The sequence below is a fragment of the Centropristis striata genome, chromosome 3, assembly GCF_030273125.1.
Source record: "Centropristis striata isolate RG_2023a ecotype Rhode Island chromosome 3, C.striata_1.0, whole genome shotgun sequence".
Taxonomy (NCBI): Eukaryota; Metazoa; Chordata; class Actinopteri; order Perciformes; family Serranidae; genus Centropristis; species Centropristis striata.
In genome coordinates this window covers 1,135,252-1,156,142 of record NC_081519.1, presented here as the reverse complement: position 1 = coordinate 1,156,142, position 20,891 = coordinate 1,135,252, and the positions used below count along the sequence as shown (strand labels likewise).

General features: G+C 36.2%; 2 protein-coding genes across 2 annotated transcripts; one reads left to right on the top strand and one right to left on the bottom strand.

Moving 5' to 3' along the window:
• The first annotated feature begins 7,173 nt into the window (after window positions 1-7,173).
• Window positions 7,174-17,077, top strand: LOC131968928 (cytochrome c1, heme protein, mitochondrial). The gene is made up of 7 exons (XM_059329987.1): window positions 7,174-7,295; window positions 10,433-10,623; window positions 11,696-11,829; window positions 13,128-13,278; window positions 14,112-14,272; window positions 14,514-14,614; window positions 16,431-17,077. Exons 1-7 carry the CDS (start codon window positions 7,215-7,217, stop codon window positions 16,533-16,535), a joined length of 924 nt encoding a protein of 307 aa, XP_059185970.1. The 5' UTR covers window positions 7,174-7,214; the 3' UTR covers window positions 16,536-17,077.
• A 1,914-nt stretch (window positions 17,078-18,991) lies between these two features.
• Window positions 18,992-20,380, bottom strand: LOC131968919 (nuclear factor 7, brain-like). The gene has a single exon (XM_059329972.1). It carries the CDS (start codon window positions 20,378-20,380, stop codon window positions 18,992-18,994), a length of 1,389 nt encoding a protein of 462 aa, XP_059185955.1.
• Between the last annotated feature and the right edge of the window lie 511 nt (window positions 20,381-20,891).

Below are 20,891 nucleotides of genomic sequence, written 5' to 3'. Positions count from 1 at the left end.
GTGTCTTTTTTTTAGTAATTTTGTGTCTTTTTTCTGTCATTTTGTGTCTTTGTTAAGTCATTTAGTTTTTTTGTCATTTTGTGTCTTTTTTTCTGTCATTTTGTGTCTTTTTTTCTGTAATTTTGTGTCTTTTTTATAATTTTGTGTCTTTTTTATAATTTTGTGACTTTTTATAAATTTGTGTCTTTTTTTGTAATTTTGTGTCTTTTTTCTGTCATTTTGTGTCTCTTTTTGGTCATTTTGTGTCTTTTTTATAATTTTGTGTCTTTTTTATAATTTTGTGACTTTTTATAATTTTGTGTCTTTTTTTGTAATTTTGTGTCTTTTTTCTGTCATTTTGTGTCTTTTTTTTGTCATTTTGTGTCTTTTTTATAATTTTGTGTCTTTTTTTTGTCATTTTGTGTCTTTTTTTGTCATTTTGTGTCTTTTTTGTCATTTTGTGTATTTTTTTTGGCCATTTTGTGTCTTTTTTTCTGTCATTTTGTGTCTTTTTTAAGTCATTTCGTTTTTTTCTGTCATTTTGTGTCTTTTTTTTTTTGTCATTTTGTGTCTTTTTTTCTGTCATTTTGTGTTGCGTGTTTTTAGCTATCTTAATATTTCAGGCTCCATGTTTGTTCTTTCATTATTTAGATTCTGTCTCCATCTAAAGTCTCTGATGGCTGTTAACGCAGCGCTACGTTTGTCTGGAAAGTTTCAGAGTTCTGACATACTTTATCAACTATTTTTACAACATTAGATCCTGCTGTTAGCATCAACAACCAGCTGTTGTCCAGCGTTTATTCACGCATTAGAGAGTCTGTAAATCATTTGAATTTGACAACAGAAGTGTTGGTCTCACTCAAACAGTTTCTTTATATTTGGACTTCAGAAGAGTTGAAACCTGCTTCAACCATAACGGAGAATAACAAGCCTGTCTGCTGCTCTCAGAGTTGGGACGGGCCGTGTCTAATTCCTGAAAGGCTCCTGGATAAGAGCAGGTTACCAGGGTGATTCCAGGTCTTTTTCAGTGCCACTTTTCCTGTAAAACCATTTGTATTATATAGGGTAAAGGGCCTAATACAGGTACATCTCAAAAAAATTAGAATATCTTATAATAATAATATTTTTTGTCAGTTATTTCAGAAAGTGAAGCTCGTATAATAAATAGATTCATTACAAATAGAGTGAAATGTTTCAAGCCTGTTTTTCTTGTAATTTTGATGATTCTGGCTTAGAGAGAATGAAAACACAAAACTCAGTGTCTCAGAAAATTAGAATATTATATAAGAGCAATAAAAAAGGATATTTTAAACATAAATGACACTTCACATTTCTGACTGTGGACTCACATATTGAACTTTTTCACAATATTCTAATTTTCTGAGACACTGAGTTTAGTGTTTTCATTATCTCTAAGCCAGAATCATCAAGATTACAAGAAAAACAGCCTTGAAATATTTCACTCTACCTGTAAAGAATCTACATAATGTTTGAGTTTCACTTTCTGAAATAATTGACAAGAAATATTGAACTTTTTCATGATATTCTAATTTTTTGAGGTGTTCCTGTATCGTGCCCAGTGGTTTGAAGCCAATTTTCAGAGCTGTACTTACTTCTAATAGAATATTCTGATTTCCCAAAGGTTCCTCTGTGACACCGTTTTAAAACATCCTGGAACCAGCTGGTGACAGTCGAGACTTCAGAGAAAAGGTGCAAACTATACCAGAGAGAACAAGTTTCTTATTAGACAACTAAAGTTTCGATGCCAGAAGTCGTGACCTAGCCTCAAAATGTTTATTATAAACGTCTTATATTAATTAAAGAAATACCTTTTTAGCCTCAAGTCCATGTAGGCAGGTGAATATAAAGAATAAAAACACCTAACCCTAAACATTTACCAAAATTTGACCACTAGAAAGGAGTTATTTCCAAGATGAGCAGGAAGCAAAAACATAAGACAAAGCCATTATGACAAAGGTGAAATATGCAATTACTTCATTTTAACTTTACTTTATTAAGGGAGACTGTAAAGTGTCTGTAGTGCAAGGTGCTCACTGGAACAGCACACATCTTTGTGGTTGTAAATGTAATAAATAATACAAATTAAGTTAATAAAGTTCAATTAAATGTATGCATGTTATTCATTTTTCAGAAAATATGTACCGTATATGACCTACACTGTAAAAAATGTCTGTAGATTTTATGGTGAAAAACTGCTAAATCATGACAGTAAAAGACCGTAAAATGATAAATGGGTCCAAAAACTGTGTTTTTTACATTTTTTTTAAAAATGCATTACTCTATTGTAAAATACTCTGGCACCTTGTTTGTAACAAAAATATACTGTAATATAGCCATGACTTTAATTTTTGCATTTATTTTTGGAAAAATGCTTTTTCTAACTGTTAAATGTACTAAACATCATATATCTAACAAAATATAAACTGTAATGTTTAATGGTAAATCTTTAATTTGCATTTATAAAGTATATTTCTTGTCAATTATATGGCAAAACAGTGTTTCTTTTGATGGGAAAATATTTTATTTTTTACGGTTAAATATGGCATAAAAATGGCAATCTTAAATGTGAAATCATTCTAATGATGATGACAGTGCTAATATAATTTTACTGTAATATTAGAAAAAGTTGCACCTTATTTATTACGGTAAAGTGCTGGCAACCACAGCTGCCGTTTTTTTACCGTGTATATTAATGAGTTGGAAATAACGTAAATACATCTATTTGATCAAATAATCATCTAGTGATATTCTCAATAGCTTTAACTGATTCATTGTCCCAGAAAATGTAGATTTTGACACCAAGATTAACCTTCTGAGTTATTTCTTGATAATAATCAAAATCATTATGAATAAAACCATGGAAAATGTAGATATCAGCACTTCAATTAAACTCTTATGAGTTATTTTTGTTGTTATCATTATATTTGTCCAAACAAAAGTACCTTTAGTTGTTCCAGGTATTACAATGAACAAGAAAGCAAAGAGGAAACAAGGGAGGTCTAATCATTTTTGCCATAAAAAAATCAATTGATTCCTTGAATATGAACAAAAAGACATTTTGTTGCTTTAGTTTCTGTGTTTTGTGTTGTTGGTGCTGTGCTTCCACCTAGTGGAGGAAAAAGGAACCACAGCTTCAACTTCACTCAGTTTGTTTTGTTCCGTTTGTGTTTTGCTGGAATAAATCTGTTAATGATGGTTAAAAGGTTTCAAGTCTGTCTGCAACATAATCCCTTATTACAGTTTTTCTCAATTGCTAAAACACATTTTTTGAATCCTCCTCTCCTTTTCTCAGAATTCTTAACACAATCACACTACATTCACAAAACCTCTGATTCTTTTAGCAGAACCATCCCATCGCCTCAAAATAGTTTTAAATGTTTTCAAAACCAAACAATGTTGTCACATCTTGAACTAGCTGGTCTAAATAGAAAAACTGCTGAGCATCAATACACACGACACCAAAAAAATTAAAACACAGTGTTCAAGACATCATGGAGAAATGTTTATTGGTCACATTTGAATCCAAAAAGTAAAAAATAAAATACAATTTAAAAAAAGATTACACAACTCAGTGGATTCAGCATTTACTCTGCATTGAAACATAGCTACTGTAAAAAAATCATCCTGAAATAGACAAATACAAATCAAATCAAATCAAACTTTATTTATATAGCGCTTTTCATACATAAAAATGCAACACAAAGTGCTTTACAAAAAAAAAAAAGAATAAAAACAAACAATAAAAATGACAAAACCCACCTGTCAGCCCTGGGATTCGAACCAGCAACCCTCCGGTTACAAGCCTGATTCTCAGTTTCAAATATGTTGATTAGGAAACCAGTTACAGTCACTAAACTGATAAATTAACAGTCGACAGTTACATTTCCTTTGTTTTTTACAGAAGGTGAGAAAAACTTATCCCTGACAAACAGACTGATGACAAAAATAAATAGTAAGTAAACAAGCAGAAAACTGCATCAACAAACAGATGAAACAAAAAGGACAGGACAAGAAAAAAAAGAAGAAAGAAAAGGACAACAGTGCGTACCAAGATCTATTAGTACAACAGCTCTAATAGAATCAGGGAGACAAGCCCGATATAAATAATATAAATATATAGAATTCCTAAGTTGATCTGAAACTAATATCAGGCTTCACCACCAGGTTGTGCTGTAGGGAAACTAAATATTTCCCGAAGTTACAGCTAAAGCTTTTTAATATGAAATTCCTTCTTTTTTTCCCTCCAAAACTCTTTTTATTAGCAATTTTCCAAAATGACAGTTTACAATGCAAATGTGGTTATTCCCACTCTAAGAAATAAGTACAAACAAACTTTGTATAAAGGATCACAAGAAAAGAAAGAAAACAGGCAAATCAAAGTTAGGACAATGAAATATGTACCAAAGTAAAAGAGAGTCCATGTATGTGAATACATATACATAATTACTCACTCACTCACAATCACTCACACACACACACACACACACACACACACACACACACACACACACATACACACACACACACACACACAAACACACACACACACACACACACACACATATTTTTACTGGTGTATGGCATATTGCTAGTGTATTTATTTATTTATTACTTATGTGTATTTATGTTTATTCAGAGATTGTATGTTTTTTTGTGCGTCATGTTTGTATTTTATATATTGGAGAAGCCAAAGACAAATTTCCAACATGGTGGACAATAAAGTCCTATTTATCTATCTATCTATTAAGAAAAACTGAAAAATAATTTGTGTATCTACCTGGGATTCTTGTTCGCTACAGATTTAATGTGCCCTCCGACCAAACATCATGAAAATCAGTCCAGTAGTTGTTTTTCTTTGTAATCCTGCTGACAAACAAACAAACAAACCGAATTGAAAATGAAAAACATTGTTGATGGAGGTAATAAACAGTAGGACAACAGTAGGAGTTACAATAGGAGGAGCAGTACAAATAGTTACATTGTACATAATAATAAAAAAACAAAGAAACGATTGACAGTTGATAATTTTCATGCCACTGAACAATCAAGAAAAGTTGTGGACGGATTAATTATTATTATTATTATTATTATTATTATTATTATTATTATCATACTAATAAATGGCTGCAGGCCTAGTGCACATTTATTAAATCATTATGGGTTGTTGTTGTTTTTTTTAAATCTACATTCTGGTAAAAAAGAAATACTTTTTGAATATTTACTTATTTGTAGTAACATAGACCAAGAAGGACAGTTGTGGACAGATCAAATAGTATTATTATTATTATTATTATTATTATTATTATTATTATTATTATTATTAATGTTGTTATTATTATTATTATTATTATCATACTAATAAATAGCTGCAGGCCTAGTGCACATTTATTAAATCATTATGGGTTGTTGTTTTTTAAAAATCTACATTCTGGCAAAAAAAAAAAAACTTTTTGATTATTTACTTACTTGTAGTAACATAGACCAAGAAGTACAGAAAAGTTGTGGACAGATTAATTATTATTATTATTATTATTATTATTATTATTATTATTATTAATAATAATAATAATAATAATAATAATAATAATAATAATAATAATAATTATTATTATTATTATTATTATTATTATTATTATAATCATACTAATAAATAGCTGCAGGCCTAGTGCACATTCATTAAATCATTATGGGTTGTTGTTGTTTTAAAATCTACATTCTGGTAAAAAAAAAAAAAATACTTTTTTAATATTTACTTATTTGTAGTAACATAGACCAAGAAGGACAGAAAAAAACATGTCCTAAATGAAGGACAAAAGAAATCAGACAGCATGTTGAGTATATAGTATAAAGTGTGTGTTGTCATGGTGGTAAATAAAGTTTTCCCGTTCAAAGGTGATGTGAGGTGAAGGCTGGAGGAGCAGAGAGTCCTCCTGTCCTCCTGTCCCTGTTAGACAACACCAACACGCTCCAAGCATGGAAATAAAAAGTCTTTCTGTCATAACTGTCTCATGTTACTGAGAGTTAAAGTCTCACACCAGCTTCATAACGCGGTCAAATGTTCTGGGAGTCATGACGTCACCAAGTCACCTCCACGTCTCATTTATGACTTAAACTGAGCGTGAAAATACACAATTTTCAGCGATGAGGCGATTAATATTTTAATTTTTTTTTTTATGTTTTGTAACGTGTTACCAAACAATGCGACAAAGGGTTGTGTAAATCCAGGTTGTGTAAGTTTCGCGTCAAGTCAGCGGAAATCAGCCCGGATTTGTAGTTCCGGTCGCTCGATGAGGGCTCCCTTCAAAATAAGAGCAGAAGATTTGACAACAAGGTTCAACTCTATAATGAGGTCCATTGAGCAATAAAAACAATTGTGAACTGTTTATCATTCAAAAGGCATGCTTATTTATTTATTAAAGAAAGTACTGGCGAGTAAAACTGGCAAGTAGTTTATACATTCACATATGTTTATGTTTAGTAAAAGGCAACTTGTGCTATTAGACACAAATACCTTATTTTATTTTATTTCCATCTACTGTAGCCAAAGTTGTTTTCATTCATTCATTATCCTTATCCACACTCGGGTCGCAGGGGCTGGATGTATATACTGTTTATATACATATACAGTATATACATATATATACATATATACAGTCATGATACAGTCATGGATATATATTTATACTATAGCTACAACATTGGCGGGCTACACGGTGGTGTAGTGGATAGAACAGCAAGATGTACTAAACTAAATATATATATAGTATATATATATACATATATATATACTAAAATGAACTAAAATTACAGTAAAAATGTCCATATATATATATATATGTATATATATATATATATATATATATATATATATATATGCCTTATATATAGACATTTTTACTGTAATTTTAGTTCATTTTAGTTAGTTTTGTAACCACACAATCACAATATAGTTTCAGTTAGTTTTCACTGTTGAAAAACTCTAATTTTTATTTTTATTTCAGTTAACATCAATTCTAATTTTCGTTAACTATAACAACCTTGATGTGATATGGTGTGTGTGTTTGGTTGTGATTTTAATAGATGTCACTGGTTTTACTCTGACAGCAGTGATCTTAGTATGAAACAGTCCACTTCACCTTTTTATTTTGAAGGTTCTGACCGGAAGTGCTCGGTGTGTGGTTCGTGTTGGTTGTTCGCTCTGCAGCTCAGAGAAGATGGCGGCGTTACGAGTCGTGGTGCTATCGGGGAGTGGGAGAGCCCTCCTCAACACCCCGAGGACTATCAAGACCCCCGTGGTAGGTCCATACACCACTATTATGATCCTCAACCGGGACGGAGAGTATTTAAAATAACAACCTAACAGAAAAGGGCTCCGTTAGCAGCGAGCTAAAGCTAGCCTGCTGCTAACAGAGAGGGCTCCGTTAGCAGCGAGCTAAAGCTAGCCTGCTGCTAACAGAAAGGGCTCCGTTAGCAGCGAGCTAAAGCTAGCCTGCTGCTGTCAGCGGGGTGAGACAAGGTCACTGGTGTCCCCGCGTGTTTTCAGGGTGTCACCATCAGCTGTGGCACTAGATCATCTTATATTTTATCACCATCTAAACGCAGAGATGTAGATTGTGTCAGCGACTGTGGCAAAACACGCTATAAACGTGTAAAAACCGGCTAGCCTGCTAGCATGTAGCAGGCTAGCCGGTTAGCTCCGATATGAAGTCGTGTCAGCCACCCGGCGAATGAAAAGGTCTCCTAAAATTAAACTTCTAGCTTAATTAACTGTACAGTCACTGGGATCTGTATGCTGGGGTGTGTGGGCGTAGTGTTTAATTCGTAGCATGTGTCACAGTCAGGTAAAATAACACCTCCACCGCTAAAGTAGCTGAGCTAACCAGGATGCTAACGAGTTAGCATTCCAAGGACTGAAAGGACTTCCGGTGGAGAGAGCAGCTCTACTGTCCTTCATCTCTGAGAGGACAGTCCTCTGTCTCTGACTGAGATTAGTCTGAACTGTTTATTTCACTGGTTTGTGTCTATTGGCGCTTAATGAGGCTGAGAAACTATGAAGTTAAACGTCCTGATGGTTTTTATTCAGTAATATCAGCTGTGACCCCAGAGAGGTAATGACACAGGTATAAACACTGGTCAGTAGAAGTGTGTTGTTTAAAGTGTAACTTAAGATTTTATCAGCTGATCGTCTGGAAACCTTGTAATAAAGGCTACAATTAGCACTTAATGTCTTTTAATGACCCTTCTGCTGCTTATATTTCCAGATTGCTTGTTTTTTCTGTGATGATGGCAATCAGTTTATCAGAGCAATAATTTGTTGAGCCATTTATATTTATTATATGTAATATGTCTGAGGTTTCTAAGTATGTGTCTGTATGTATATATCCTTTATTCAACCAGGTAAAAGTATCGTTGAGTGTAAAAAAATCTCTTTTCCCAGAGAGACCTGGCCAAGAAAGCAGCATAAAAAGACATTTAAATTATCATTAAGTTATCATAAACAAATAAATACAAATCCAGCCATCACAACAACACTGAAGGAGCCTCAGTAGAGACTTATAAAGAGCAGTCACACTGACCAAGGGAAGAGATTTCTTCTAAATTCACCAATTGTGATCAACTCAGACAGTTTAAAGTCCTTTTGCAGATTATTCCATGATAAAGGGGCCGAACTAAAAGCTTTCTTACCTAACTCAGTGTTGAGCCTTTTATATTTATTATTTGTAATATATGTGATGTTTCTAAGTATGTGTATTATAGTGAGTTCTTCAATGTTTTACCCATTCATGGGGTCCTTCTTTTGCTTATTTATTATTATTATTTAGTTGTAGGTATATATATATACATGTATATGTTGCAGTGGATATATGTCTTGCAAGTTAGACAGTGTGCAGGAGTCTTTTCTACACCAGATAAATATTTCACATGTTCAAATGCCTTATTTAGTCTGATCAGCAGTCACAGAACCTGAAGATGAGCAGTAAATGCAAAGTGTAAATAATTATTTGAGGTTTTATTTTCTGTTTGTCTGACTTAACAAATAATGTATGTGAAATGCAACTTGACTTATTTTAAATGTGATGGTGACTTGTCTGCTGGCACCACTTCACCATTCAAGACCCAAATGTGTAAATAGGTTACCTCCGTGTGTGTGTGTGTGTGTGTGTGTGTGTAGGGGTGCTATCATGTGATGCCTGCTGCCTGGTTACAGAAGCGCTAGTGAAGGGCACTTTCATAAGGACCACAAATATAAACACTATGAGCAAGGGCATTATAAAGAAATGCACATTGCAAATATTATATATACAGTAAAACTGTGTCTGCAGGTGAATATTTACTTTCACTGCAGTCAGCATTTGAGAATCATGTTTGTTTTTTTTTGTCCTAAACATTACTTCTATTCTTTATGGTTACTAGAGCTGAACTGATAAGTTAATGGACAAAACTATTTTGACAATATTTTAATATATTAAAGGTATTTTGCAGCAAAAATACTGGAATTTTCGATATTTAAATTATTTTTTATTTTAATAAAAGGAATCAGCTGACTAATAAATGATCTAAATAATTGTTAGGTGCAGCCCTACTTGCTTCTTAAATCTTTTCCGCCCTACGTCAAAGTGTTAACGAGAATATGTTTGATTTTTTTTTCTACATACCGACCCAAATTTTTAGAACAGGGTTTATAGAGTCGACCAGATCAGGACTGGGCTCACAGTTTTATTTCTTTCTGTAAAATTCCAGAAAATTGTCTTAAAATGTGCATCAGTGTCCATGTTTCCAGATGTTCTGTATAAACCAATATTTTAAGAAGTAATTGATTGATGTAGTGATATTTTATCCCTAAGTTTTTTTATTTTTTTATTGTTGTTTGCACTTTAAAAAAAACATACAATCGTTAATAACAGTACAAGAAACAGTAAAAGAAAATGCAGGAAAGATCAAAAAGCCCAAAGGGCTTATATACGTGACCCTCCCTCTTAAACCTATCAGTAACTATACTTTACTTAAATTACATAGCTAGATGAAAATAAGAAAATACAAACAAAATTTAAACAAAACAAATACAAAGGTGTAGAACATCTATAGGGATTTTTTGAGCTTGGTCTTAAAAGTATTTGAAGAGGAACATGATTCTGTTAGATGTTTTATGTCATTCCACTGCACCTTGATAAACAAAAGAGAATTTGGCAACAGAGGTCCTACAGAAAGGAAAATGTCAATCATTGTTTCTTCTTGTAAGATGTGCATGATAATGAGAATTAAACTCAAAGTAACTATGAAAAATGTTAGGTAAAGATGCAGGAAGGCAAATTACTTTATACATAAGAAGTGTTTTAACCCCAAATGTAAAGTTATTGGATGTCTTGACTAACTGAGTTACCATAATTTGATGATTTTCAGTAAATCACTAACTGTTGTCGTTCCTCCGTAGGCCAACATGTCCTTCGCCAGCCTGCCTCGGAACAAGAAGGTTGCCCTGACGACGCTAGGCGTGGTGACGGCCGGCGGGGCGGGGCTCGCCATGATGCTGCACCAGTCCGTTAAAGCCTCCGACCTGGAGCTCCACCCCCCCAACTACCCCTGGAGCCACGGGGGACCTCTGTCCTCGCTGGACCACGCCAGGTCAGTCAGAGGCTGAATTATTCAACCAATCGCTGCTTTTATTATACAGGTTTAGTGGAACTAAAACTAACCCATAAGAACTCAGACAGATTTATCCTTGAAGGTAAATTATCGGGGATATACCACAGACTAAGTAGACCACATAGAACACATTTCTGATGTTTAAAAAAAAAATTCTACCCCTAAATGTCAAAGATCTGTGATGCGACATATTTGTTACCTTGGGCATTTATGGAATTTATTTTAATTTTATTTATTTATTTATTTTTATTTATTTATTTTTATATTTTATTTTATTTATTTCATATTTTAATTTTGGAATTTAATTTATTTATTTTTTTTATTTTGTTTATGATATTTCTTATTTTAAAATAAATAAACTAGACACCTTTTCTGCTTACAGAAACACAAATTTGCCTTTTTTTTTGCATCTCCACAACATTTATCAAAATTGTGACCGGATAGGATAAGATTATTTTTTGTTTTATATTTGGTCAAATGTACTTTAAAATGAACAGCAGAACATATATTAATTTAAAATAATTTAAAAAGTAAAAATAATTGAGTGGCATATTACCATTTTTGTTATTGTGACAAATACGTCGCACCAGGTTTTCTATTTTTAGGTTAAAAGCCTGATGTGATGTATACGTCAAAACGATATTTTTGTTTCTTGTTTTATATTAATTTGTTCAGGAAATATGGTCAAAACAGGTTAAATGCAATACAGGACATGAACAGATTAGAATTGTTAAATGGGTTTAAATTTAGCCTCATAACAAAAATAAGCTTTTTGAAACTTTTTCACATTTCTGTTTCCAGTCACAGCCACATTTTGGTGAAGTCGCTTCTTGTCACAGTCAGTCAGTCTTGCTGAGGGACTTAATGAGTTAAAGTGAAGCATAAAGCTGAATATGAGAGCTCCTAGAACATTTAAAGTGTTTTTGTTTCACGTGTGTCACCATAGGTTCCTATGGGTTAATTTAAAGTCCATGTTCTGGCACATTTATTCCCGTTCCTCCATCAGCATTAAGTGTCTTTCTTTCTTTCTTTCTTCCTCTCCTCGCTGCAGTGTTCGTCGTGGTTACCAGGTGTATAAACAGGTGTGTTCAGCCTGCCACAGTATGGAGTACCTGGCCTTCAGGAACCTGGTGGGGGTGTCACACACAGAGGCCGAGGTCAAGGCCATCGCTGAGGAGGTGAGCTGTGGCTGAAACACAGATACAGTGCCTTGCAAAAGTATTCATCCCTCTTGGATGTTTCACCCTTTTGTTGCTTTTACACATGAAATCATGGTCGATATAATTTGGCCTTTTTAAAAAGAATTTGCAAAAAAACCCTCTTTAATATCAAAGTGAAAACAGATTTTCAGGTCACTCAGATTGTGAGGACGGCCAGCTCTAGGCAGATTTAAACAAGGTCCATACTGCTTCCATTTCTTAATGATGGTTTAACTGAACTCTTTGTGATGTCCATTGAGTTTAATTTTTTTTTTTGTAGTCATCTCCTGACTTCCACTGTTCAATGATCTTTTCTCTGAGTTACTAGAAGTGTTCTTTTGTCTTCATGTTGCAATTGTAGCAGGAATAGTGATGAACCAGAGACTGGACCTCCCAGACACATGTTTTTTTATACTACGATCACTTGACACACATCAGCTGTACTCAGCTGATCTCCATTTCACTAACTGAGACTCTGCTGCATCAACTAGCTGCAACTTTGTTGAATTAGGACAGTAACTTTAAAGGGGATGAATACTTATGCAATTATTTATTTTACCTTATAGATTTTTACTTCATTTATGCTATTTTGTAAAAATCTGTTTTCACTTTGATATTAAAGAGGGTTTTTTTGCAAATTCTTTTTAAAAAGGCCAAATTATATCGACCATGATTTCATGTGTAAAAACAACAAAAGGGTGAAACATCCAAGGGGGATGAATACTTTTGCAAGGCACTGTAAAAGCACTGTCTTAGCATTTTACACTTCATATATTTGGCCAGCAGGTGAAGACAACCAGCTGTATCTGCTGTTATACTCCATGCTTCCAGCCTCACTTTAACCTTCTAGAATACATTAAAGCACCAGCATATTACTTCTTCATGATGTGAAGACATAAAAATGAAGCAACGTGGAGCCTTCAGCCATCAGCTTCCCTCTAAAGTTCTGGCTTGAAACTCCATGCCAGATTTTTTTTGGATTATATTCGGCCAAGTAAAACCGGAAATAATGTTAAATATATTTAGTATAAAAATATAGAACTAGAGATTACCCTCATTTTACCTGTTATATGTAGCCTAATATTTGCAACCTTTATTCATATTTGCAACATTTAAAATTCTGTGTATTGAAATATAATTTTCAAGATCAGATTTTATGTTTAAGTCAGAGTTAGAAATTAATTATCAGGACATATAGGTGAGGGAACGCTGAAAAAATGTACATCAACATGGCATAGTAAAGCTTTTTTAACAGATTTTTAAAAAATGACATAATAGCGGAAGATCTCAGAGGGTTAAAGATTGTGTGTTGTATGTTCACCCGGCCAGGAAAACTGTCCGACTACTTCCCAAAGCCCTACGCTAACCCCGAGGCCGCCCGCGCTGCTAACAACGGAGCCATGCCTCCAGACCTCAGCTACATCGTCAACGCCAGGTAACAGGAAGCTCTGCAGAAAAGTCTGGATGCTGCAGAATCCACACATCCCCATATACGTATACACTACTGGTCAAAAGTTTTAGAACACACCAACTTTTCCAGAATTTAATTGAAAATGATGCAGTTTAATGTCTCAGTGTACTCTGAAATTAATGCACATTTGCAACATTTAAAATTCTTTATTGAGCATGATAGTGTTTTGAAAGTAAAAAAAGGATTCAAAATCACATTTTATGTTGGACTAAAGGACTAAAAAAAGACACAAAATGACCCAAAAAGACACCAAATGACAAAAAAAGACACAAAATGACTTAAAAAAGACACAAAATGACCAAAAAAGACACAAAATGACTAAAAAAAGACTCAAAATGACCAAAAAAAGACACAAAATGACCAAAAAAAGACACAAAATGACCAAAAAAAGACACAAAATGACAAAAAAAGACACAAAATGACTTAAAATAGACACCAAAAGACACAAAATGACCAAAAAAAGACACAAAATGACTCACCAAGACATGAAAAGAATTCAAAAATGGACAAAATAGCCCAAGACTCCATAGAGTTAAGTTGTTAACCCATTTCTTGTTCCCTGAAAAAGGCCTACTTGTATAATTCTGAAATGTACATTATTTTCCAGTTTTGGTTCAGCTTACCTTTTTTTATTTACCTCTGGCAGTTCACCACTTACCTTTGTACCCTTTCAAGCTGTTCATTTGACTTGAACTGCTTGAATTTCAATAAAAAACTGGAAAAATTGGGGTGTTCTAAAACTTTTGACCGGTAGTGTATATATATATGTTAACTTGTTGTCCCTGTGTTCCCCTCAGACATGGAGGAGAGGACTACGTGTTCAGCCTGCTGACGGGTTACTGTGAACCTCCTGCAGGAGTATCAATAAGGGAGGGTCTCTACTATAACCCGTATTTCCCCGGCCAGGCCATCGGCATGGCCCCGCCCATCTACAACGAGGTGCTGGAGTTTGATGACGGTGAGTAAAGATGCAACGTGGACATACAGTCATGGAAAAAATTATTAGACCATTGTGTTCTTCAGTTTCTTGTTCATTTTAATGCCTGGTACAACTAAAGGTACATTTGTTTGGACAAATATAATGATAACAATAAAAATAGCTGATAAGAGTTTAATTTAAGAGCTGATATCTAGACATTTAACATGGTTTTATTCATATAAACCAAAATCATTATCATTGTGTGTGTGTGTTTTCACAGGAACTCCTGCCACCATGAGCCAGGTGGCTAAAGATGTGTGTACGTTCTTGAGGTGGGCCGCTGAGCCAGAGCACGACCAACGCAAACGCATGGGACTCAAGGTACCACACACACACACACACACACACACACACATGCATGCACAAAGAGACACAAAATGACGAAAAAAGACACAAAATAACAAAAAAAAGACACAAAAACAGACACAAAATGACAAAAAAAGACACAAAATAACAAAAAAGGAGGTTCGAATTAATTTCGAACCTCCATCCAGTCTGGCAACCAGAGAGGTTTCTTAGCCCTGTTTTAGGATCCAATCACAGAGCGGGGAGGGACGGCAAGACGATGACGCGTACTACTCGGCAGACAGAAGCTTGTAGTTTTGTAGTTTTCTTACGGATCCAACATGGCTGCTGCAGACGCAAAACTCTCTTTAGCTATAGATGGTGTTTTAAATAGTTTAGAGCCAAAGTTGAAAGGCGAAAGGTCTCTCAGCGGCTCCGCTGTCCCCCGGCTCATAACGGTGCGTTCAGACCGGACGCATAGCGAATATTTCGCGCGACAAGATTACATACAAAGTCAATGCAAACACGCGAATAGACGCGAATTTTTGCCGGCGGCGCGAATCGCGGGTTTCGCGCGACGCGAATGCCGCGATTGACGCGAATGTCGCGGCGCGAATGAAACAACGCGAATTCGCGTGAGTTCAATAAATTCAACTTTGGCGAAATATTCGCGTGACGCTGTGTCGGGACAGCCTATCAGCGTTGAGATTCTGGACGACAGTGTCCGAGATACAAACATGAGAGAGAGGAGAAAAGAGGCAGGAAGGAGGAGTGGGTCGGCAGGAGGGAAAAAGGTGGAAGTACTCTGCGGTCCTCTCTCCGTGCTGAGTGCGCCTCCGGATGATGTCACTCACCCAGACACGACGGCGTGTTTTCCGACGTATCTCGGACTTCCAGAGCAGGTACAGGGACGCTATGCTTGTCATGGTTGATGACAGAATGAAATGGAGGCAATTATTTGGCGCTAAATAGTCTCTTGGGCGAAAATTCGCATCGCGTTACTCGCGCGAGTGACGCGAATTAAATTCAATTCTCGCGCATCAACTCGCGCGAGTAACGTGACGCGAAAATTCGCTACGCGTCCGGTCTGAACACACGGTAACGCCGCAAATCACCGGCGCTACTGGTGATTTGCGGCGTTACGAGCCGGCGGTCACCGCGGGTGATCTGGCTCCGAGCCGGGGGACAGCGGAGCCCCCAGAGACCCCCAGCAGCTTGTTTATTGCCCATAAAATCAGTGGATGTGTGGCTGAATGACATGAGGGGGAATAAAGCGTGAAAATAAATAATCTTGCAGAAAGCGAGAACTGGAGAAGCAAAGCAGCAGCAACACTCTCTCACAGACACACACACAACAAACATCCATCTCTGTTGCTCTACTACGTCATCTGGTATAACTGATCTGATTGGCTAAGAGCTACCTACAGACGCTTTGATAGACATTCTAAGCGTCCAATAAACGGCTCCGGAGGATCGTAAACCACACCTCCTCTACGGAGAAATGAACGGCTGGTTGCCAGACTAATCTCATTTGAGATTAGTCTGGTGTTAGCCAGGCTAAAAAAAAAGGACACAAAATGACCAAAAAGACACAGAAGACAGAAAATGACGAAAAAAGACAAAAAATAGACACAAAGAAGACACAAAAATACGTGAAAAGGATTCAAAAATGGACAAAATAGTCCCAGACTCCATAGAGTTAATCTCCATCAGATAATTGTATAAATCTCCTTTAACGTGCTGATGAAGGAGTTTCTGTAAATCTGAGATGGTGGAACGAGTGTCAACATGTATTTTGCTGTGATATTAATATTAATCTCTCCGTTAATTAATTAATCTTTCTCGTCTCCAGTTGCTGCTGGGCTCCGTGATCCTGGTCCCTCTGATCTACTACATGAAGAGACACCGATGGTCCGTGTTGAAGAGCAGGAAGATCGCCTACAGGCCTCCCAAGTAAACCCAACCAACAACCCCTCGCTGGGTCTAGAACCAACAACCCCTCGCTGGGCCTAAAACCTCCAGAGAGCTGCGTCCAACAACCCCACAACCCTCGGCTCACAGCAGCACACGGACAAGAACCACTGACAAACACACACAGGCCTTCCTCAGACGGGCTAAAGAAAGAAATAATAAGAGAATATATGATACGTTTATTTACAGAAGAAGAAGAATGTTTGCTTTGTAGTTGTTAGAACAAACCGTGTGTCTGGAGAGTTGTGGCGTTTTTGAACGCAGCCTCCTCAAAGTTTGTTTGTTGGATCTGCATCGAGTTAAAACCGGCAGCAGTTCAGGTCTCCACATCTCGTATCAGACACTCTAAATAATCGGCCGGCGAGTCGACCGACTGCCCGTCTTTGTAAGATACTTCAATAAAATCACAAACGGCTGAAATGGTTGTAAGATGCTGCGTGTTAATCCATCCTGGTCCCTGTTGAAGCCGCTCAGTGGATGCAATGCAACCTCTGTTTTACTGTACAAAATAAATTATGTTAAAGGTAACTTCTCTGTGTGGCACTTTTTGTTTCCACTAGACGTTAAACACACACACACACACACACACACACACACCAATGTTTATTGCTGCCTGTGGCGTTCTGATTTGCAGATTCTCCATCAATGCTTTGTCATGTAAATATTTAATAAACTGATGAATGAAACAAACTTTATCGGGTATTTGTCCACCTCCAGAGTGAATTGTTACTTTGAAAATGTTGGAACTAGAAAAAAAGACACAAAAACAGACACAAAATGACCAAAAAAGACACAAAATAACAAAAAAAGACATAAAATGACTAGAAAAAACACACAAAATAAAAAAAGACAACAGACACAAAATGACAAAAAGACACAGAAGACAGAAAATGACTAGAAAAAGACACAAAATAACAAAAAAAAGACACAAAATGACGAAAAAAGACACAAAATAACTAAAAAAAGACACAAAATGACTAGAAAAAAGATACAAAAACAGACACAAAAGGACAAAAAAGACACAAAATGACTAGAAAAAAAGACACAAAAACAGACACAAAAGGACAAAAAAGACACAAAATAACAAGAAAAAGACACAACAGACACAAAATGACCAAAAAATAGACACAAAGAAGACACGAAAGTACACGAGTCATACAAAGTATGAATCAAATCATTCCTTTTTCTGTCTGTATTTCACAAAACTGCACGGAATAATAGTTAAGTCACAAAAGTTGACAGCTTTTATTGTTTTAGAATAAAACCTGACACATGCCTTAAAAATAATTTAATTTTCAACATGTACAAGCAGCATATGAATATTTTATTCTAACCAGAATATTACCTTTAAACTCTTGCAGCTCTTCAAAATATAACTTTAGATATTTGTGCAAACACAACACTGTGTTTCTACAGGTGCATTTCAATAAATTACAATATAGAAAGTTTATTTATGTCAGTAATTAAATTCAAAATGTGGAAATAATATAATATATATATTATATAGATCCATTAAACACAGAAATAAGATTTCATGTCTTAATTTATTTAATTTCTTCTCATAATGATTATGGCTTACATTTTAATTAGACCTAAAATTCAGTGTCTCAAAAATGTTTTAATATTACAAAAGACCAATTTTAAAAAGTATGTTTAATATGTAAATGTTGTCCTCTGAAGAGCATGTCATCTATATCAGCTGTTCTCAACCTTGGGGTCGGGACCCCAATTGGGGTCGTGAGATGATTTCTGGGGGTCGCCAAATCATTTTTGGTCATTTTGTGTCTTTTTTTTAGTAATTTTGTGTCTTTTTTGGTCATTTTGTCTCTTTTTTTTTGTCATTTTGTGTCTTTTTTGGTCATTTTGTGTCTTTTTTTGGTCATTTTGTGTCTTTTTTTTGTCATTTTGTGTCTTTTTTTTGTCATTTTGTGTCCTTTTTTTGTCATTTTGTGTCTATCTTTGGGTAATTTTGTTTCTTTTTTGGGTCATTTTGTGTCTTTTCTGGTCATTTTGTCTCTTTTTTGGTAATTTTGTTTCTTTTTTGGTCATTTTGTGTCTTTTCTGGTCATTTTGTGTCTTTTTTTATCATTTTGTGGTCAATTTGTGTCTTTTTTGGTCATTTTGTTTCCTTTTTTAGGTAGTTTTGTTTCTTTTTTGGGTGATCTGAACTGTGCGTGTGAGATTGTGTTCAGTGAGTGGGGGTCACGGACAACATGCATGTTAAATTGGGGGTCGCGACTCAAAAAGGTTGAGAACTACTGCTCTATATGACTCAATACTTGGTTGTGGCTGTTTGACTTGAACTACTGGAAATGGACTTTTACACCATATTCTAATTCATTGAGACGCTCCTGTATTATGAGACTAAACATAATCCAAGAAGCTTCTGTAGAGTTAAAGATAAGTCATTTTAAAGGCTTTTAATGCGACTATCTGTCTGTCTTATAGCCTGACAGAAACCTTCTGTGTTAATATCTTCAGTGGGTTCACATTTACAGTGTTAAAGTACGGGAACAGCCTCTCATTAAAGGTGTGTGTGAAGGTGTGTATGTGTGTGTTAGTGTCCGGGTCAGAAAATGTCAGATTGCCTTTTTTCCAGTCCAGATGAACTCTGATCCTCTGGAGCTTCTTCACTGAGAGAACAGAGGAGGGGTCTGATAGGGAGCGAGCTGAGTATTCACCGTTCAGGAACCCCGTCCTCCATAAACCACTCGGATGTTTCCCTTTCTTCTGGACCGATTCTGCCGCCACGCCGACAAACCAGGCGGCGCTGTCTCCAACCTCAACGTCCCAGCTGTGAGTCCCAGAGTCAAAACCCTCAGAGCCCAGAACAATACGGAACGTATCAAACCTCTCCGGATTATCAGGACGCTTCTGTTTCTCTCCAAACCTCAAACTAATCAGATCTTCAGACAGGAGGAGTTCTGGATGAGCAGTGTTTGGATCCAGAATCACAGGAGTGTAGGAGACCATCTCCTTCATCTTGTCCCAGATGTTGTAGGTCAGGTTGCCCAGGTGTTTGGCCACATCTATCAGAGCTCCTGAGAGCAGCTGTGGATCCTCCAGCAGGGGGCGCTGCTGGACTCTTTCCACTGCAGCCTTGTAGTTCTGCAGGAATGAGACGTGTTCAGCTCTCAGCTCCTCCTCTGTGGCTCTGATTGTGTCTGAAAGAGCTGCTATCTCTCTGCTCAGAGCCTCAATCTTCTCCTTCATCACCTGACTCTTCTGCTCCTCTTCCTCCCTCAGAGCAGAGATCCTGGCCTCCTCTTCCTCTTCTAGAAACTGGTGAAGCTTCTTAAACTGATCCTTAATCTGCCTCTCTGTGTGTCGGGCCTGGACCTGAATGTGTTCTGCTGTTTGATCACAGTTTCCTTTCACATGCTCAAAGATTTTCAGTTTCTCCTGTAAGGGCTTCAGGGATTTCTGCAGCTCCTTCCTGTGATTCTGTGCAACTTCAGTAATCGGTCTGAATTTGTGTCCCGCGTGTGTTTGTGAATGCAGACAGACGAGACAAACTGGCTGCTGATGGTTCATGCAGAAGACTTTGAGTTTCTCAGAGTGCAGACTGCAGACCGGCTCTGACTCTGCTGCAGCTCTCTGGTCTCTCTTCAGTGAGAACGCCTCACACAGCTTCTTTAACACCAGGTTACACGGCGGCTCATTCCTCGATGATCTCCTCTTACAGACTGGACACTCCTGGAGCTGTTTCTCTGACCACCAGTTCCTCAGACAGTCTTTACAGAAGCTGTGGCTGCACGACAGCACTACAGGATTTTTAAAGATGTCCCGGCAGACGGGACAGGAGAGGTCCTCCTCTGATCCGGAAAGCATTTTCTCTCTGAGTGAACCTGGAGAAAAAAAACAACAACAGACAGAAAACACAGTCAGTCACTTGGGAGACTTAGTTTCACTTTGACTTGTGTTTTAAAACTCACATTCAGAGCAGCTTTAACCCTCACGACTTCTTCATGACGTCAGAAAAAGACACAAAATGACTAGAAAAAAGACACAAAATGACCATAAAAGACACAGAAGACACAAAATGACAAAAAAGAGAGACAAAATGACAAAAAAGACACAAAATGACTAGAAAAAAAGACACAAAATGACCAAAAAAGACACAAAATGGCTTCAAAAAGACACAAAATGACCAAAAAAGACACAGAAAGACACAAAATGACTTCAAAAAGACACAAAATTACCAGAAAAAAGACACAAAATGACCAAAAAAGACACAGAAGACACAAAATGACCAGAAAAAAGACACAAAATTACCAAAAAAGACACAAAATGACTTCAAAAAGACACAAAATGACCAGAAAAAAGACACAAAATGACCAAA

Bases quoted from the DNA above. Each gene is read 5' to 3' on its own strand.
- LOC131968928 (XM_059329987.1), top strand. From the start codon at position 7,215: ATGGCGGCGTTACGAGTCGTGGTGCTATCGGGGAGTGGGAGAGCCCTC. The intron at 10,624-11,695 runs GTCAGTCAGAGG...TCCTCGCTGCAG, and splicing joins TCCTCGCTGGACCACGCCAG to TGTTCGTCGTGGTTACCAGG. The intron at 13,279-14,111 runs GTAACAGGAAGC...TGTTCCCCTCAG, and splicing joins AGCTACATCGTCAACGCCAG to ACATGGAGGAGAGGACTACG.
- LOC131968919 (XM_059329972.1), bottom strand. From the start codon at position 20,380: ATGCTTTCCGGATCAGAGGAGGACCTCTCCTGTCCCGTCTGCCGGGAC.